The 19133-nt window shown below is 41.4% G+C and overlaps 2 protein-coding genes across 5 annotated transcripts in view; one reads left to right on the top strand and one right to left on the bottom strand.

Annotated features, from left to right (window-relative positions):
• GckIII (Germinal centre kinase III) overlaps positions 1-11884 on the bottom strand; it is a 42825-nt gene extending 30941 nt beyond the window's left edge. The window contains exon 1 of the mRNA XM_069047319.1: positions 11466-11884. Within this exon, the coding sequence (XP_068903420.1) occupies positions 11466-11480 (15 nt within the window). The 5' untranslated portion in view covers positions 11481-11884. The remainder of the gene's footprint in view (positions 1-11465) is intronic.
• Positions 11885-15270: 3386 nt separating this feature from the next.
• LOC138130692 (tubulin glycylase 3A-like) lies at positions 15271-19126 on the top strand. 4 transcript variants are annotated; one of them, XM_069047311.1, is made up of 7 exons: positions 15277-16117; positions 16168-16543; positions 16589-16990; positions 17035-17553; positions 17612-18127; positions 18179-18615; positions 18675-18911. In XM_069047311.1, exons 2-7 carry the CDS (start codon positions 16309-16311, stop codon positions 18699-18701), a joined length of 2136 nt encoding a protein of 711 aa, XP_068903412.1. In that variant the 5' UTR covers positions 15277-16117; positions 16168-16308; the 3' UTR covers positions 18702-18911. The 4 variants fall into 4 exon arrangements, with proteins under 4 accessions (XP_068903411.1, XP_068903409.1, XP_068903410.1 ...); XM_069047310.1 differs by having other exon boundaries at positions 15271-16117; positions 17044-17553; positions 18179-19126; XM_069047308.1 differs by having other exon boundaries at positions 15272-16117; positions 18179-19126.
• The last annotated feature ends 7 nt before the right edge of the window (positions 19127-19133 follow it).

Here is a 19133-nt window from a genome sequence, read left to right as displayed (position 1 = left end):
GCTGCAACCTCGTGTTCAACAAGTCTCTACACCCACTCGTCTCTGAATTGATCGCCAATTACGGACCAATAACGCTACCTCGATTTAAATTTCTGTTTATATCTGGTTCTGCTCTTCGCCGATACAAAAATACGGTACGAACCAGTTTCGTTAAGACGATTCTCAACTTTGGTAAACATTTGCATTCCGTTATCCGTCATTTAATTAAGGTCACACTCACTTCAGTTCTTCATTAACGAGCGATTTCAAAACAGTAACGAGTCGTAAATCAACCAAATAAAAAATTTTGAGCCGCCGACATTTACTTTTTCTGCTGGAGATCTTGTACACTTGAAAGTGACACTGTACCAGCATATGTAAAATTACAGTTACAACTCCAACAAAAAAAGAAACATTGCTTTACCTTTTTTGATAATTCCTAACGGAAATTTATAACCGCCGTCTATTGTCAAAGGCTAACAGTCAAGAATTATGTTTCCTGCGAATAAAAATGGGAAATTATGTGTAAACAACTTCCGTTTCAACCAATTATCACTTTCGATATTTGTTACGACTGCAGTTACAACATAATAGACAGACGTGTTTTCCACGAGTTGCAGAACGGCAATAAATTATAATTTCTTCGTATTTTTTTCAAAATTTATCGATTCTGAAATTTCGTAAACAATTTATAGTAGTAGTAACTATGACACAATAGCGTCACATAATTCTGACCCATCAAGGGTCAAATCTGACCCCAACGTATTTGACGATTTCAAATTGAATGTATCACACAAAAATCATACAAATACATTAACAAAGAGTATGTCTTGCTTGTACGGGTATCAACGTTGAGAAATATGCATTTTATATATCAATAAATATTTATTTACGAAGACAGCAACGACACTATTTAATTATGTAAAAAGTGAAAAAATATACAGATGAAATTTAATCTGAATCAATATCTTGATACACTGACACATTCCCCACATGAACATTTTTTTCACAATGTTTTGTATATTTTCCTGTCACTGTTCCTGAGACACAAAACATATTTCCCTCCTTTGTTTTGTTTTTTTGCTATTGAACTATTACGTTAGACTGTCGACTGTCGCAACTAAATATTATGAACTCCTACACAATGAAGAATGTTATAGAAGTGTTGAGTTAAACGAAAAAACGTACCTGAATAGATTTAAATGAAATTTTAAGAAACTTCCGGGAGTAAATTTTATAACGAGTTGTACGCCTGGGACTATACGTACTCCAGAAGAGAATAAACTAGATTATTTCAAGAACTTTTCGCATTGTATATTAAGTAAGGCTGAAGTTAGTAATGAGAAATGGCAAATTATGATTACCTAACACACAGAAGCCTAATTCCCATCGTATTTTTCTTCAGACGTTTCTGTGGCTAGGGTCAGGAGTGACCCCGAGTGAGGGACCGAGTGTTAAAAAAAAAGGCTAAACCTGACTTTTTACCAAACAATACAGGTCGAACAACTTCCAAAACAATTTTGACCTCCGAATCTAGGTTATAAAAAAAGTCGCATATTTCCAAAGGTATAAAATGACAAAAAATAAATGAATACATAAATAAAGGACATTATGTAGATTCGCCATAAAAAATACGAATTTTATCATTTTTAACGTAAAATAAAAATGTAATGGCATTCAAATTGAGGTGAAACCGGGCACTAAAAGTGAAAAATAAAAACACACAAAAGTATGATTGGAAACATTATTATATTTTACAAAATAAACTATGTACATAATTGTAACTGGTAACGTAAAGACTGTCTCCTAAATTCAATTTAAATCAGTTGCTGATAGATTGTATCGGGCGTTCAAATGTTATGCTGGGCTGGGTAGGCGTTGGAAACCGTGAAATGATTTCTTTTTTAAAGTGTAAATTGACAGTTGTAATTAGAACCAACCTAAAATTTATGAACAAAAAAAAATCTTTCTGTTTTCTTCTTTGCGATGTTTTACATTAAAAATAGAATAACTAACAATTCTTATTGTCTTATCTGAGGGCACACTTTGTTAAAAACATGTCCAATTATGTGCCGATTCAACATAAACAAATGTCATTCGTATCAAACGGGGGGAAATTCAAACTTTACACTGTTCCAAATAGTTTACTTTTTTCAACGCCAACTAGCCCAGGTTTTCATTTGAACGCATGATATTTCTGTTGTCGATTTTCGTAATTCGGGGGGATTGTTGTAATTTTGTGTTTCACATCAGTGTGAAAACAAGGACATTTTTGGATTTGGATTTTAGATCTTTACTAGCAAGAATAGCATTATCTACACGATGTCCAAAACTTTTCAATACCTCCAGCTTGAGGTACATTTCAATGACATTACGTCGTTTTATAACTCCATGGTTAACAAATCTCTACAAACTTTTGCGTGATGGCTCGTCGTTAAATCTTGCCAAAAAAAAATTTACAAAACGGTTTCTTGTATTAAAAAAAAGGTACAGAACTCTTTTTGTAGACAATTTCCTAATCTACATACATATTTGATAACAACTATTTTAATCGTAGGGCCAACAGATAAAGAGATATTTACTGACAACTATTTTCCTTATGATGGATATTGATATATTGATTACAACAAAAATGAAAATCTATACTAAAATTCAACTCAGAGAATCAACCATAATTACTGGACTACATATCATTTTGTCTCTTTGTTATGGTCTGTTACTGGTGATCGAAATTATCTACTACTCCGGGAAATTCCGATAAAAATATTCATTAATTCCCATAAAAATATTCATTTTAAATTTGAATAATTTTCACTACTTATCTACAGTACAATATGTAGTTATTTATTTAACGAGTTCGTGTGTAAATTGGGCTTTTTTTGGCACTCGTGGGTCTTTAAAACGCTCGTTTCACTCGCGTTTTAAACTGGCCCACTCGTGCAAAAAAAAAGCCCAATTTACACACGAATGAGTTGAATACAACGTTTTTTTGTTCGACGAGCCCCTTAAAGGTTCCAAATCACTTAAAATCTTTAAAATCAGCTTGACGTTTCTTTTTGACACAGGAGAAAATTCTCAAATTCTGACAGTGTCGAACAAAAAATAAATATTAAATCCATCAAAAACTCCAGTTCCAATTAGAGTGATCGGAATTCCCCCACTTTATAATTTATTGCTATCCCTCAAGTTCGTACAACCTATTTTTTTGAAAAATACGTAAAACCAACTAAACTTGGCTTCCTCTCTTTAATGCGAGCTGCTCAAATTCTACTAGGCAACAATGTAGTTCGAAAGCCTCGAAGCTACGAAAATAACCTTGAATTAATTTCTGACCTATGAACTCGCCTCCAGAGAAAGTGGAATATTTTTTTATGTATAAAGTCTAACAAAATGACAAAAGAATAAATGAATACATAAACAAGCAACAGAAACGTGTCTCGTAAAAAAAAACACAGGACGACTTTTACAATTTGTGGCGCGACACGAGACGGACAAAATCGACACAACTTAATAATTTTTTGTGCTCATTTGACATGCAACAAGCTGGAAATCTGCTCGCGACACTTCCCGGTCAAAAAACTATATTCGCGGCGAATTTTAAAAAACAATTTCCGCATATTAAACACCCGACGAGCTTAAAATTCGCGGAAATTACGTAACCGCAGCTCGGCCCGGTGCCGCCCCCATTCCGCCGCCGCCGTATCTCGCCGATCTCCCCGCGAACCAGCTCGTTATTTTTTTTCTCGAGCACGTAAATTGCCATTATACTCGAATCAAATCGTAATTATAACTCGAGGAAAAAGTGCTGATAACGTGTAATTTTCCTAATAAACGGGTAAACAAGGCTGTCTTATCTCGATCGGCACAGGCCCCCATCCCGTCCGTTCCGTTTTTTTCCTCCTTTCAACGTAAACAGCGAGCTTGCAAATTGGCATGTCCAATCGAAAACCTTCCTGTCCCATGTATAGCCAGCTATGTATCACTCGAACACGAGGCTACCGTAATTAGCGACTGCGATACGCTGTTCACCAGGAAGTGGATGCGATAACGGCCGTATGGGAACAAGGTTATCGCCGTTCGTTTCAGCCCGTTAGGTGTACCTTTCGGCTCGAAAAACCAACCAGTGCGTGCACGACGAGCCCCGCGCGCCTCACAACGCAAACCACCGACTTGGACCGATCGATCTGCGATTAATTTGGACGGCCCGTTCCGATTCACCCACACCCCCGGTCGAAACAAAAGGAGGGCGTCGTGCCGCCGCCCCCATTATGTGGGTGTATTTCGATGTTGATGATCGCATGTGGGTATTGAATTAGGAAGAAGAAGAACGGGAGGGAGACTGATCCGTGACCTAAATTTGCAAACGAAAATCGATGCGGGGCCGAATCGGAGGTGATCGGGAGGAAGACAACGTGCCCCCCGGGGGGTTGCAATTGTTCTCCCCTAATTGAAAATCCGCAACAGGATATCGAACGCCTAATGGAGGCATACCTGATTTACGCCGCGACGAGAAAATGCCAAAGCGGTGAGCCAACAAAACACAGATAATGAAGGTTATAAATACCGCAGTGACATCACTGATTTTATTGTGTGCAGGACCACCTCATCTGCAACGATCGATAATCAATCAACCGATTGTCTGAACAGATGCACCCACGCAGGGGAGCCAAATCACCGCGATTGATCGCGCTAAACTGTTCGACCTTCGTCGAGGTATTAACAAAATTATTTGCCTTTCCTGCTGAACGAACTCGCAGGAAGGACTCGGCCCGCGGGAACATCCTGCAGATGCCGATCGAAACTTTTCCGATCTTTCGCAAATCTCTGCGGAAAATCAAAGTTCGAGTGGTGTCTTCGCACAAAATTAAAACAGAAGGCAATTAACTTTGATTAACTGCCTTCTTCGCTGCCAATGTGACTCGGTGGCACGCGGAAATAAGCTCGTTTAAAAACAATTCGGACCGCTGATTAAAATCGTAAATTAAATAGGAAAAACGTCTCTGGTACGGAATGATAAATTCCACTTTGACACCCCCAACCCCTGTCGCAATTTATAAGTCGTACAATTTTTTTTCAGATAAAAAGTCGATCGTCGAGCGTAAACAACACGTGTTGGCACGTCGAGTGGGCCCCTTTTCCTTCGAAAATTTCTCTAGGATCGCTTATTATTAATCTTAATGGACAATCTGATTTAAAGCGATCATCGATAACGATTTGTTGCCATTGTTGGAAATAATTTACTGCCGTCACTCAGACACAATAAAAATGTATTAATACGATTAAACCGTCCCACGAATTCTGCTTTGGACTAATAATACACCGGGAATAACAGTACTTTAAATACGAACAGAAATTTTTCCGTAATACCGATTTGTATCGTCAAAAGTGTGTTAAAAATTGCGGCTTTTGTGCCAAAAACCGACAAAACTGTAATGAATATGATAACCAAATGGCAGAGGTGATTCAACAATCTCGTTACCATTTTGGTGATAACAGGCGGTATATGGTGATGATTCACGTTTTTATGACCTTTTATCGCCTAGATTTGACCTCACCGAAAAATAAAATATTCAGGGGTGAATCGAAAACAATTAACGTCAACGCCAACGTGACAGGCTGACACAAAAACAAGGAATTAATGAAGGTTTCAGAACTATTTTTCTATTCGAAAATAGTGGAAACGATCGATAACACCACAATTATGGACAATTACAAAATGGAGACGACACAGTACATTGTTTACTACTATCAACATTCCACACATAGAACGTTATTGTTATTCGAAAGACGAAAAATCGTCGACTTGAAGGTCGTCTGATATAACTGTTTCGAGTGGTATCTCAACCGCAATTCTGTGGTGTATTACACCTAAAAAAATTCCTATCAAAGTCTCCTTTGCATTTGCAATGCATGTGGGAGCAGAACGCTTTTTTCGATTTCATCAAACCAACGTAAATTACCTTAACAAAAATGATCTGCTTCGAAAAACTTTTGTGTATTGTATTTGTGAAGCCTCGGCTAACGCCTCGGACCACAAACCATGCTCGCACTTCCAAAATGACAGTTTCTGGCCTTGTGATACAAATAACTATTGTTTAAACCGCTAGAGAAATGGAAACAAAAAATTATCATGTCGAAACTAGCTTGCGAGAATTTAGAAGAAGTTTTCCAAACGCGTCCGTTCTGTTAAATGCTTTTTACAAGACACTTGTTCCCAGTGTAGCTCTATTTAGGACGAGACCTCGCAACAAATTTGCCAAGCTGCTCGTAATCGTGTCGAACTCCAAACGAATTTGTTTCTTGTAAATTTTAAAGAAGTTAGAAAACACTACGAACGCCGTCTGTTCAAATCTAAAGTAAAATGTTAATTCACGGGTTAATGGAATTGTTGAAAGTGACCTCCCTGTCACGAACACAATGCTACTCGTCTCTTCGTGTTACCAAAAACATTTTCTAAGACCGGTAGCGTTGTTCGATTACTTTCGTGAGTAATCCGTGCTTGCAGCTATTCCAAAGTGTTCTTTCTCACTGGAGTTTTAAAGATGTTATCTGTTAGATGTCCGAACAAAGCAAAGCTTAACGGAGTAAAATTCCATTGGATTTTCCTCCAGTCGATGTCTCACATCGATAACACCACGGAGATGCTTTCGCACAGCTGTATTCCGCGGTTTCTCTAAATAGAGCTACACTGTGAGCAAGTCTCTTGTAACAAGCGTTTTGCAGGAACGCCACATTTTTATTTCCGTTTCTGAAGTATAGTAGTAGGAAACGATATTTGGAACTCATTATAAAATAAGTCGATTGCCTCTTACAATGGTTTATGGCTTGTCCCTGAAGATGTCGTAAATACTACCTGATTTCGGTCGCTTCGGCACGCTCCGAACGTTTGTGGCTTGATGGTGCGTACTCGAAATTTTGTAATGTGTACCAAAATGTTTGAAAAAATCTACAAAAGTGACTGAAACTCCAAAGTCAACTCTGTGGAAGGTTATCAAATCTGGACCGCAGCAAGAAATGTTCAAATAGGGCCCATTGCTGAACCTTCAATAGTTGTCTCAACCGTTCCAACCCTCATAAAAGTATTAGTACGTTATAAAAATCTGCATAAATCGTTCCAAGTATCTATCGTGAACGCTTTCTTTTCATTAGTCGATACCACCTTCGCCACTTTTTCTTAATTGTTAAGTTAAACTGTGGCGGTTTAACAATTATTCAATTTTTTACAATGACAAAGTGAAATCGGTCATATAAAATAGAAAAACTCCAACATCAAAACACGTTATCCAACTTGGCCGAAAACTTTTTCAGACGTCCTCGGGCGTCAAAAATTGGAATAGACAACGTCGACGCCGCGTTCCATACGCAAATAAATATCGTTTAACGTTGGACTATTCCAGATTCCTCGACTAACGGAATCAAAATTCCACAAAGAAATCCTTTCTCAAATTACAATTCCTGCGAGTAATTTCATAACACCATGTACGAGCACGTGAACGGTCGGACGATATTTTTCTGAACGTGTCGAAACGCATTCCACCCATTAAGCAAATTTGCGGTTACTACCTCGACTGGTAAATTCAATATTGACAATTACGGTGCAAAAACTTTGCCATTAGATATTTTTCGAGAGCCGTTGATCGATTTATTTTTGTACTCGACGCAATTAACATTAGAAAGTGGACGGCGGGAACAGAACGACCGAAAACTCTCCGTTCCACGTTCACAAGACACTTTACTTTATCGTGAGTTGCTCTGAATGATAACCATCTGTTCCGATCCCCAATTTCATAACCGAAAATGTCTCTCATGCAAATTTTTCATTTTCATTCGAGAAAGTTCCGGTCACTTCTCTCGTGCCCCGGCCGGAAGGGATCACTCGAAAAATCAAAATTATCAAGTAGGTATTCTTCATTCATTCCCTACCATCGTCGACGTTTTCCACATTACCATATCGTTTTCGGCTGAGGGAACCCCAATCCTCACCATTCAGCCTTTCCGCTTTGCCGATTTTCACAACTCCACCACGACGGGCATGCAACTCCCCAACTTTTAATTGGTACAAGAGTACAGATGGTCGGAGTCGTGTTGCCCAGATTGAACTGTTCGATTGCATCATTCCACGCCGGTTGGATCCCATAATTCGTAAACGATTACGTCAAGCGTCCGCTCTCGCTCAAAACTATCCCCCAACGTCCGGCGGTTTACACGCCGTTTAACCATCTGGGGGAGCACGCGACCGTAGATCCTTCGCCGCCCTCTCCGGCGTGTCGCCGCCGCCACCACCATCCATTCGGTTTTTGTTTTCGCCCTGAATGGACCGGAGAGAGAGCCGATCGATTTATCATCTTCTTTGACGAAAACGTCCGTTTTCGGCGACAAATCGCGCATTATACGGACGTACTTTTTACCAGCCCAGTTTAATTAACCGCGTGATCCTGGGGGGTTGCCTCGGGGGAGACGACCGATTGTTCTCCTTCCTCTTGGTTGGCCGATTTGCGAAATGATTCCGTCGATCGCATTGTCCGCGTTTCAAACATTTTTTCCTTCCAGACCGGCTAATCCAATTAAGAACAAAGAACATTCAGATTTCATTACGTTAATGACATTAGACACGTTCGCCGTTTACCCACGTTTCTTATTCGTCACAGAAACTTTACAACCTTGACTGTCGAGTTCCCGCTTTCTTTTCCGGCGCTCGGGGATCCTCCCGATCTGGACCTTCCCCCCAACGCGATTTTCCTTTATTCAATTCTTTTGTACGGTTACCGTTCCCAGACTTTTCACTTTCCGACTGTAATTGCGACCCATTGTTCGTCGAATTTCTTTCTTATCGTACGCCCATTCCAACAAAACCAACTGTACACGCCGTCGCAAATGTAATGCTAAATGCCCCGGAGTCGTTCACCCGGCGACACCTGTTCGCTCGTGGCCCCACGTACGACACTCCCGGACTCCGGGGCGTCCTCTCCTGGATGACTTCCTCTCCGGCTCCGGTTTGTTTCGATTTGCTCCTCGAAAACGGTTCCGGTCCCGGCGGAAGGCGGAAATGCGAACATCCGACAGGTGCACCGGTCCGGCAGTAATTGCACTCTGGACGTGTGTGGCAACTTCTCCAACATGGAAGCGGATTTTATTGGCAGACCAACCTTAATCCGTTCGGCAATTTTTCTGTGTTCATCATCATGATGCAAATATTTCGGAATCCTCGCCGAAAAACACGTGACGTGTCCGGGTTGAAGGACGCTTTCGCGAGAAAAAACTCCCAAAAAGAAGACGACGCAACGTGCATTTTGTAAATTGCGGTGACAGGACGCAGAAGGATAAGAAAAAAGTGTGGACGTAACAGTGCCACCAACATTTACCCATGACGCGGCTTTATGAATAATAAACACCCAATTCGTTTTATTCGGAATTGTATTTTGTTTTTACAAGCTTTCACATAATTAGTTTTTGCCAATAAAACTGCTAAATAAAGCAATTTTAACACGTTAACTGGCGTTTCATTTTAATTAGTGCTGCTTTGTAAATGATAATTGTGCCAAGCAGACACGAAAATTTTCTTGGGACAACTTTCAAACGCACCGGCGGCACTAAAAGTTTCAATTGCGACGATCCTGTTCTCGGCCACAATAGAAATCGTTTTACTTCACCTTCCATTTTAACGACGATTATATTCCATTTGCGTCATCGCGAAAAAATGATTCAACGGAATGGCTCGCGTTTTTGATATAACAGATAATTATCCTTGACCTTGCGTCCTTTACCTGGGGCTACCGCTGTGATTATCTTGGGTCCACAACGGTCGATGCAAATGTGTATTAATTTTGGCGGATTACACGTGTTAATCTCGTGGTTGAGCACAATAGTCGGCGAAAAAGCGTCGTTACGAGGCGAGGTAAACAGCAGATGGTTATTTTTATCGTCCGGCCAGTAAAACCGCGTCTGTCATTAACTGGGGCATTAATTACTCAATTGGTACCTTGTAAATTTATGGGCACCACCTTCACGTTGGTTAATTAAACCTCACACTGTTCGGTTAACAGTCCACCAGGTTCGATTAATTAATGAGGAAAAAGGCGATTTCGAATTCGAGTCGGCCAATTAGCGCACGCGAATATGCATAGAGTTTGATCAGAGTGCCGGCTGAAAAACCCTCGATGCAGGTCACGAGGTGAAAAATTAATGCGTTTAACACTTCCAACGATAACGAACGGTCCTCGCACTCCAGATCGCTATCTCCAAAGAGATACGACCCGCGTACAACAAAATGCAATTCCACATCTGGCCAATCGTTGCGAAATTACACGAGTTGTACCCCTGGAACATGCAACAACGAGCGAAAACATCTCATCGCTGCTTCGAGTGGTAAAACGCAAGGTGGCGCTTATCGGGTACAACGAACAGATTTTTCAATAGTGGAATTAGTGGAGTAACTGAAAGGCGAGGTGAAGAAGTCGAGTGGAGTGTAAAAAATTTCATCACACTAAAATCCATGAATGACGACTCGTCAAACGAGATTCAAGCGAAAAAGATCAAGATCCTCTGGTCTAGCTGTGGAAGACGACGAAGAAAGTACTGGTCCCACCAGACCAAACCAGTCGACGATATTTTAAAGATCGTCGCTGCTATGATGCAATATTCCAGTTTACTAGTTCACGAATTTGAGCGGCTCGTAACGGACACATCTAAAAAAATATAATAAAAATGCAAAGTCCAAACGGTCGGGAATGATCAATCTGGTGTGGTCTGGTGCGGAGCGGCTTCGACGATTGGAAAGCTCGACGGGGTTTTTGATAGACAAATATTTGCAGAATAGATTGCATCGAGGGGAAGATAGCAAAATGCAGAACGAGGGGAACGATGTGGACATGTCGAATCGCAGGATCTTAATTGGTCTCGATTGGAGCCGCCGCCAAAGGAGCAATCAAGACACGGCGAACGTCGAAAACGTTTCGGTCGACTTTGATCGACCGATTCAGAAAACTGTAAAAATGTAATAGCCTTTATCGCTCGATCGATAAGAGCATCGCGGCCGATCCGATGCAGTTGTGACTCAACTTGTGATCCTTCACTCGGAGATAGCGATGCGTCAAAATTTTGCAGACTGGGGTTAAAATAGAACTTTGAGGAGAAAGAAGCGGTGCTTGTTTGTTCAACTAATGTAGGTAAATCCATCCATCTAGATAAAACAAACATCGTCGGAAAGCGGTGGAGCGGGACGAGCATCGAACATGAGCGTCCTGGTGGACTTGGAAAAAATCGGCCGTGTAATTTAATGCCACACCGAAAAACCTGTTCAATGTTTTTGTTTACATCTTTCCGATTTTCGTCGTCTTCGAGGCGGCGAAGAGTTGTGCGCCGATTAATTATCGAGAACTGTAGGCGTTCCGAATGCGATAGTTGTCCCGAATTGTTGCCGTGCCAGAGGGCTAGAACCGGTAACCAAAAGTCCGAGTGGTAAATTAAATTTCCGAACGTGTACGTACCTCATTGAAGGCCATATCTGAAGGTAGTTCGATGGCCTGTTCACCTGTAAGGATGACAACAAATCGGTCTTCTGCGTACGGTTGCGGTCAGTGCAGCGACTCCCCTGCAGACCTCATCGAAATTACTACTCTACACAACACCGTCAACAATCCACATTTGTTATCAGGTACATTGCACCACTGAAATCACACAAAAATTTACATTCCTCAGGTGGGACAGTGTCTGGAAGGGCCCCGGCGACGCGACGCTCCGATCGACGATACTCCGCAACCACGCGCTCTGCGACCTTTCGAGGACTCGGGGGCGCAAACGTGACCACTTTAAATTGCCGAATTTACAAACAGTTGGGGTTTTACTACACACATCTGATGCACCAGCAACGAGCCGGCCGCCATATTGCGTTCATGTCAAACGGTTACGACCGACGAGCGGAAACGAACGACGACCCCCGACCGACGTTTCAAACCGTTCCCTCCAATTCCAAACTGCACACTTTCTTACCTAAATAAATTAACAACTCATCACTGGTTGCGTCATATTTGTTTATAATTCTGTTATTGCTCCGCCGATAACAATTAACGCCGGAATTGATTTGTTCTGGAACGGGATGGCGGCCACTCGGACCCACCTGGTGGGCCAATCAGAACTGTGCACAGTAAATGTCAATTTTTGGAAGGTGATTGGTTCTTGACTCGTAGATCATTTTAAAAAAAGTCACTGATGTCAGATTTCGTTGTCATTGTCGAGATTAATGTCAAATCGAATATTTTTAAATTTATCGTGATGGTTCTCCGGTGCGGAACAGACAGAGACGAAGCGACACGTGACGAAGTGCAAGAGAAAGAGACGGAAAGATAATGATCTGTTCAATTTTTTTAAGATCTCAATAAAATGTTACCGTATATTTTTAGTAATAGATTTTTTTTAAATTACTACTTCATGTTACAACGACTACATCGTAAAAAATAGTTTATGATGTTTGAAAATGTATTAATTTTGAAATTATTGCTAATTTTGAAGAGCATTCCGGTATTTACGGCTACAAAATTTCTATTAGTGCCAATTATTCCACATAAACTATTTTTACTTTATTCAGAACTCAATTAGAAAATATCATTGTAAAAGTTAAATAGCGATAAATCCTATATCGATCCGCATTACCCATTATTCTTTATTTTCTGATAAGACCACTAATCCCACCATTGTTTCCAGTTATCATGAAACAACATAAACAATAACATGAAACAAGTGATTAAGTAGTATTTCAGTTCACTGTTCCGATTTCAGAAAAAGAAAACAATACGGGTACTATTTAGGTCTTTAATCTTTAAATATGCAGATCTTGACACACAAATTCCAAAATTAACTATGTATAATTATGTATTCTTAATATGTAAGTACCTGCCCGAAGCCCGGGAGAATAAAATTATTAAAACTACATAATGTATTTATTCTTCAGGCCCTATCTTGAACCTATTTAAAACTCGTCCTTTGAGTCCTTAAAGCAAAAGAAAATTTTCCTTGTGAAAATTAAAAAAAAAAAACAAAAAGGAGGAAAAGCAAAGGGCGAAGACCGACTCTCATTTCGGACGCTATTACTACGCCTCGTTTCCCAAAGGAAAATAATTTTAGAAATTTTGGAATTTCGTGATTATTACAACATTAACAATTTCGAAATGTTGTTTCTCTACAAACAAAAAAGTCGCTGTCTTGAGTTTTATTTTCTAATTTATCTAAAATAAGACAATCTGTTTTCTTTTTCCAACTATTCCCAAGCACTACAATTGCTCGTGATATCGGGAAAAATACTTGGACCTACAGTTTTCTTTTCTGCGTAATCCCTTATTAGACATGTTCTATGGATCAGAGATTTGATAGATCTGACGATAGAGCAGATCCATAGCAGATCACTCCACAGATATAACTGAGCTTCTTTCAAGGATATTTTTGTGACTCCAATCGATCATTTAAGTTTTAGTAGTTTAGTGTCCTGCAAATAAACGTCCTCCAAAACGCTTCTCTTGTCACTGCTGTGCAGAAAAATTGCATACACTTCAATAATTAAGCAAATCAAGTTTTCGAGTATTTTGTGCTTTGTGTGCTTAAATGTGGCATTTAAAATTTTATTTGTAAATAGGTTATAAACTGTCAGTTAAATTGTCACTAAGTGATTTGTTATTGGGAAAATGAAACAGTTGTTCGTTGTTTGACACTGACAAATAAAAAGTCAAAACCAATCTAGACTGACTTCATAACACAGCGAAAAATAGGTACAATTCCGGACACGGAATCTTGGCCACAACTGGAGCGCGTTCATAAAATATGGGCGAAGGTAGAGTGTGAGGAATATCACGTGACTGCAGTGTCACTCCGGCATTATGAACGGAATCGGGTAAACGCGTGTTTTTTGTTTTTGTAAATGAACATTGTCAACTCACATTTAATTGTCATCTATTTAACCACCTACTTAAATGAAGAACAAGAGATTAAAAATGCAAATTTGACGAAAGAAAAAGAAAATTAATTATTTCTGGGACATTTTGTTCTGCAAAAAAACGTTTTTCCCCTGTAAATTTGTTATCACTGGATTCAATACAGGAAGGGGAAGAAAAGAATATAAGTGTGGTTGCACAAAGAATACCTACCTTTAAGAATTGTTAGATATGTTGAACGGATTGTACCGGGGTTAACCAACAGACCATTTCAAATGCATTTCAGAGTCAGCCGTTCCAGTTTCGAAAATGTTGTTCCCATTATTGAAAACATAATTAAAAAATGTATAAAAACACCTTAGAACATATTTTTTTCACGCAGCCGCCGCTTCACTGCCGTCAGATATTTGACAGACGTCAAATCTGACGTATGGGTAATTTCTCCCGCACCGCTAGACATCGGTAACATGGGCACACTCCTTGTGTCACTCTAAACATTTGTGAACGATCTGGGGTAGCGTGATTATTCCCCCAATTTTAATTTGTGAACGGCGTTTGGGTGACCCACGGGTAACCTTTATACCTACCCAGAGTATTTATGAACGCGCTCCTGACATTTCACTGACAAATATGTGTGAACTGGCCTTTATTGAATATAACCCAACTTTTAACTTGATAAAATGCCATTTCCCTGCTTTTTTGATGTCACAAGAAAAACTTGAAAGTGATTTTTAATAATTGTCATTTATTAATGACACTAATGATTGGTTTACATCATTTTTTTTAGAAATGTTAAAAAAAATGTTGGCCAAGATTCCGTGTCCGGAATAGTAGAATATACGCGATTTTTCTGCACAGTAGTGTACAGTTCGAGACACGGAATTTCGGGCATCACTGTCAATATAAGTACCGTCAAAAAATGTAAAATAGGCGTTACATTATTAACCTCAATTTTACCGTTTGTGACGATTTTGATTGACATGCGAAAAATGATGCCCGAAATTCCTAAAATTGAAATTCCGTGTCCCCAACTGTACACCTCGAGGTTTTTCGCTGTAGTAAATCAACTATGAAAAAAACTTAAGACTAGTCTTTGTCTCGTTAGAATTTAAATACATATTAAAATGGGTTTTATTTCCCCAATAACAATTAATATGTTATTTATTAATTGTCTGCGGTTGTGTATTTGCATAAAAACAACTTCTACTGTTAGCTGTTATAAATTTATAGAATAATCAATAAAGTTAGACATCTCTACGGCAAATAAATTATGATAAATAATTATTATCGTTGGGAATAAATTTGGGAGAATAGAAAAAGCATTGAGCGGAAATGCGAAAACAAATAACCTTCTAACCGACGATCAAACAAAGTAAAAACGTGCTTCTTCGACATTTTCCTGACTAATTCAAATTTGTTTAAAAAAATGTAAACACACTTTTGGCACAGGTAGACTAACAGTATCTTTTTTATGGTTTCGCGTTGTTCTACAAATAATATTTTTACTGCTTCTTGTTAGGACTGTTCATAATTTCTATTTCTGCCGCTCGTCGTAAAATCATATTTTAGTTGTCGAGTCAATTTGGGCAGTTTAATGTTTTGTGTAATTTGACTCGGCTATCGACAGTAAAACTTGTTGCTCTGTTGGGAAACAAGAAGGATGGCTCGGGTGAAGAAATGATGTCGCGGAGTACTAATTATAAGAGGATTAATGCGCCGAAAATAGCCCCGAGTACCATTAAATTAGCGTCGTAAAGGCCGCATTATAAACTCGTGCGTAAGCTAATAAATAGGAAGAAATTCGCGTTTTCGTGCCATTTCCCGGCATAATGATAGCCACTTTAGACACTAATTCCTAATGGAATTTAAATTGCACCCTCAATTCCATTCTTTCGCAAGTTAAATTGTCAGAGACGTTGGTATCAGGTCGCATTCTCGGAGGCGTCAAAGTGATGACGTCGCAGCGGCGGTTTTCCGCGGTACCAGGGGCGTCACGAATGCATTTCCTTGGTACCGTCGAGTACTGGGCACGAAGTCCTCGATGCCGATGTGGGTTAACGTGAAACTCCTGGACTGTTGCATTCGCTCGCGCCGCCGACCAGGGTGAACACGCTGCTCGACGCACGGTGAAGAGGCGACGCATCGATTCGGGACGTTTGGCACAACACTAGAGTCGAAGAGATGGACGAGTACCGCCAATAAATCCGGCTGTCGCTGCTGTGAGTATTGATCGCGGCGGCTCTCCTCACTCTGCCCGGTTTCGTTGCAGCAATCTCGATGGACGAGCCGAGAGGGACGTCGAGCGGCGATGATTAGATGAGAAAAATCCCTGGGCAACTTGCGGGAGAGGTTGTCCAGGGAGACCAGAGCCGTGACACATGTCATCAAATCCGCAAAGACATGCCAAATAATGCTGGAACCTCCTGAAAAGTTGCACCAAGCCATCATGGTCTCCCCGTTGGTCGCGAGCGCCCCGTCGAGCCCCAAGCACACAACCGCGCCGGACAGCTCGTCGGAGGTGATGAAGCGCTCCAACAGCTGCATCGAGAACAAGTACAAGTGCACCATCACGTCGGAGAGACTCAGCCGCTTGAGGAAGATCGTCGAGACCGCCGTCAAAGACCACAAAGTCTTCACCATCAAAGGTAAGTCGAGAGCACTGTCTAGATCGCTTTCTCACCCGGTTCCAGGCGGCTGGCCCGTCATCCGCAGAGAGCTCCTCAAAAGAAACTGGATCGAGAAGTACGAGCCCTCGGTCACCAAGGCCAAATCCTCCACGGCGCCCAACTCCGACGACCTCGTCAGCAACCTGCCAGTCAAACACGACTGGGAATCCCCCACTGCCTACATAGAAAAATGTGAGAAAACAATCATGTCCCGCATGCTCCAAAACTTCGACGTGGACTTCTACTGGAGCATGCGGAAGGACCAGAGCGACCTCCTCCACCGCTCCAACAGCTACAAGCTCATGAACCGCTTCAGCAAGTCCCTCTTCGCCTCCAAAGAAGGTCTAGCGCTTCTGCTCCAGCAACACTACTGGTTCAGCGAGCCGGGAGTCTCCTCCGTCAACTTCCCCAGATGCTACGTCTTAGGTTCGTACCCGGAGACTGGTTCACCTGTCATCTCCAGATTGTAGGTTTTCCAGATCACTTCAACAATTTCGTCGAGGACTTTCGCATCAGCGCCTGCATGGGGCTCTTGAAGTGGTTGGTTCTCAAGTACGACACCGAGAACAAGTTCGGGATTCAGTCGCCGGAGGGCCAAGTGCCCTTGAATTCCCTCCAGTTCGCCATCGATCGCTGTTCGGAGTTTATCGAAGTGCAGAAACATCTGGACATCGACAAGGAGTACCAACGGATTTGGGACCACGAATGGGAACAATTTTTGTCTCACTACTATTCGGTCATGCACAAGGGGGCTCTGTTCGACACCTCCATCGACCATCCCTTGACGATGTATTACATCAAGTCGAAAAATATTCTAAACGAGTTGGTCAAGTATTGGCCGGAGTTCAACATGGACGGCATGAGGAACATCTGGATTTTGAAACCGGGAAACAAGTGCAGGGGAAGAGGCATCCAACTGATCAAGACCATCGCCGAGGTCGAGAAAGTGATGAATTTAAAATTAAAGTACGTCGTGCAAAAATACATCGGTAAGGTTGATCGTTCCACGTGAGAAATCCTAATCGTTTTGATCGTTGACAATTGCAGAGAAGCCTTTATTGATTCACAAGACAAAATTTGACATAAGACAGTGGTTTATCGTGGCAAATGTCCAACCGTTAACGATCTGGATGTACAGGGAGAGTTACTTGAGGTTCAGCAGCCAAATTTTCACTTTGGACAATTTCCACGAATCCCTTCACCTGACAAATCACGCAGTGCAGTGCAAATACACGAACGTGGAGCAACGCGACAAGGCCCTTCCTCACGACAACATGTGGGACTGTCACACTTTTCAAACTTACCTGAAACAAATCGGAGTGAAAGAGAAATGGAACGAAGTGATCTTACCGGGGATGCGGGAAGGAATAGTGTGCGCCATGTTGGCGAGCCAAGACGTGATGGACCGCAGACAGAACACTTTCGAGATCTACGGCGCGGACTTTATGATCTCGGAAGACTTCAAGCCTTGGCTGATCGAGATCAACTGCAGCCCGGACTTGTCATCTTCGACGAGCGTCACCAGCAGGATGTGTCCCCAGTGCATGGAGGACCTGGTGAAAGGTTGTGTTTTCGTTTGTGGCGAGCGAACCGTGGTGAGAGATTTTGTTGCAGTTGTGATCGACAGGAAGAGGGACCCCACGGCGGACACGGGCCTGTTCGATCTGGTCTACCGGCAGAACCTGCCCCGCGTGCCCCCATACCTCGGCATGAACCTGTCGGTGCGAGGCCGGAAGATCTTCAAGAACAAGTACAAGCTGAAGCTGCCGCCGAAGGAGAAGTCCAAAGAGTACGACAACAACGCCCAGATGTGGCTGAACAGGAAGCAGGAGTTCGCCAAGGCGGAAGCGAGGCGCGGCGCCACGGCCCCCACGAACCTGCCCAAGCTGCCGTCGCCCAACTTGTACAAAGGTCCGGTGATCGAAGACCTGATCGACGACCTCAGCAAGTCGATAAAGAGTCCCAAGAGCCCCCCAGTCGACGTGATCAAGGTTCCCAAGCAGGAATCGGTGAAGAAAAAGTGCGACACTGGCAGGAACAAGCGAGAAAGGGTATCAAAAAAAAGAGGCTCCAGTAAAAGTAAAATTAACAAAGTGAATTTTGTCTGCAGAAAGCAAAACGCAAAAGAAAACATTAAATGCGAGGAAGCGACCGACGACCAGACAAGTAGTAAATATTTGGGACTGTTTAACGAGTGGGCTTCAAGAAACAAATCAAATGACTGTAACGAAATCAAAAAAGAAAACGGTATTTGGGAACGCGAAACCGCCAGCATACTCAAGGGTAAAAATATCTTAAGTGGTGCACACAACGATGATGTTGGCAATAAAAATTGCTCCAAGTCTAACGATTGTTTTAATCTAGATAATGTAAATTTACTGCCACGTATTAATGCCAATTGCAACAAAACAAATTAATGTTTCATGTTCGTAAATTCTATCCAAGTTATTAGCTTTTCACAGTTTAAGATGGCAAACTTCAGGTAATTGTAATGATGCCGAATCGTTCTAGCTTCCATTTTGTTATGTTGATTCGACTCTCAATAAAGTATAATTTTCTACAGTGGTTG

The sequence above is a fragment of the Tenebrio molitor genome, chromosome 5, assembly GCF_963966145.1.
Source record: "Tenebrio molitor chromosome 5, icTenMoli1.1, whole genome shotgun sequence".
In the NCBI taxonomy this organism is placed as follows: domain Eukaryota; kingdom Metazoa; phylum Arthropoda; class Insecta; order Coleoptera; family Tenebrionidae; genus Tenebrio; species Tenebrio molitor.
This window is presented reverse-complemented; position numbering and strand designations above follow the sequence as displayed.

Excerpts from the sequence above, each read along its gene's own strand:
- LOC138130692 (XM_069047308.1), top strand. The coding sequence starts at position 16,309 with ATGCTGGAACCTCCTGAAAAGTTGCACCAAGCCATCATGGTCTCCCCG. Across the intron at positions 16,544-16,588 it reads CAAAGTCTTCACCATCAAAG|GCGGCTGGCCCGTCATCCGC; the intron begins GTAAGTCGAGAG and ends ACCCGGTTCCAG. Across the intron at positions 18,128-18,178 it reads CATGGAGGACCTGGTGAAAG|TTGTGATCGACAGGAAGAGG; the intron begins GTTGTGTTTTCG and ends ATTTTGTTGCAG.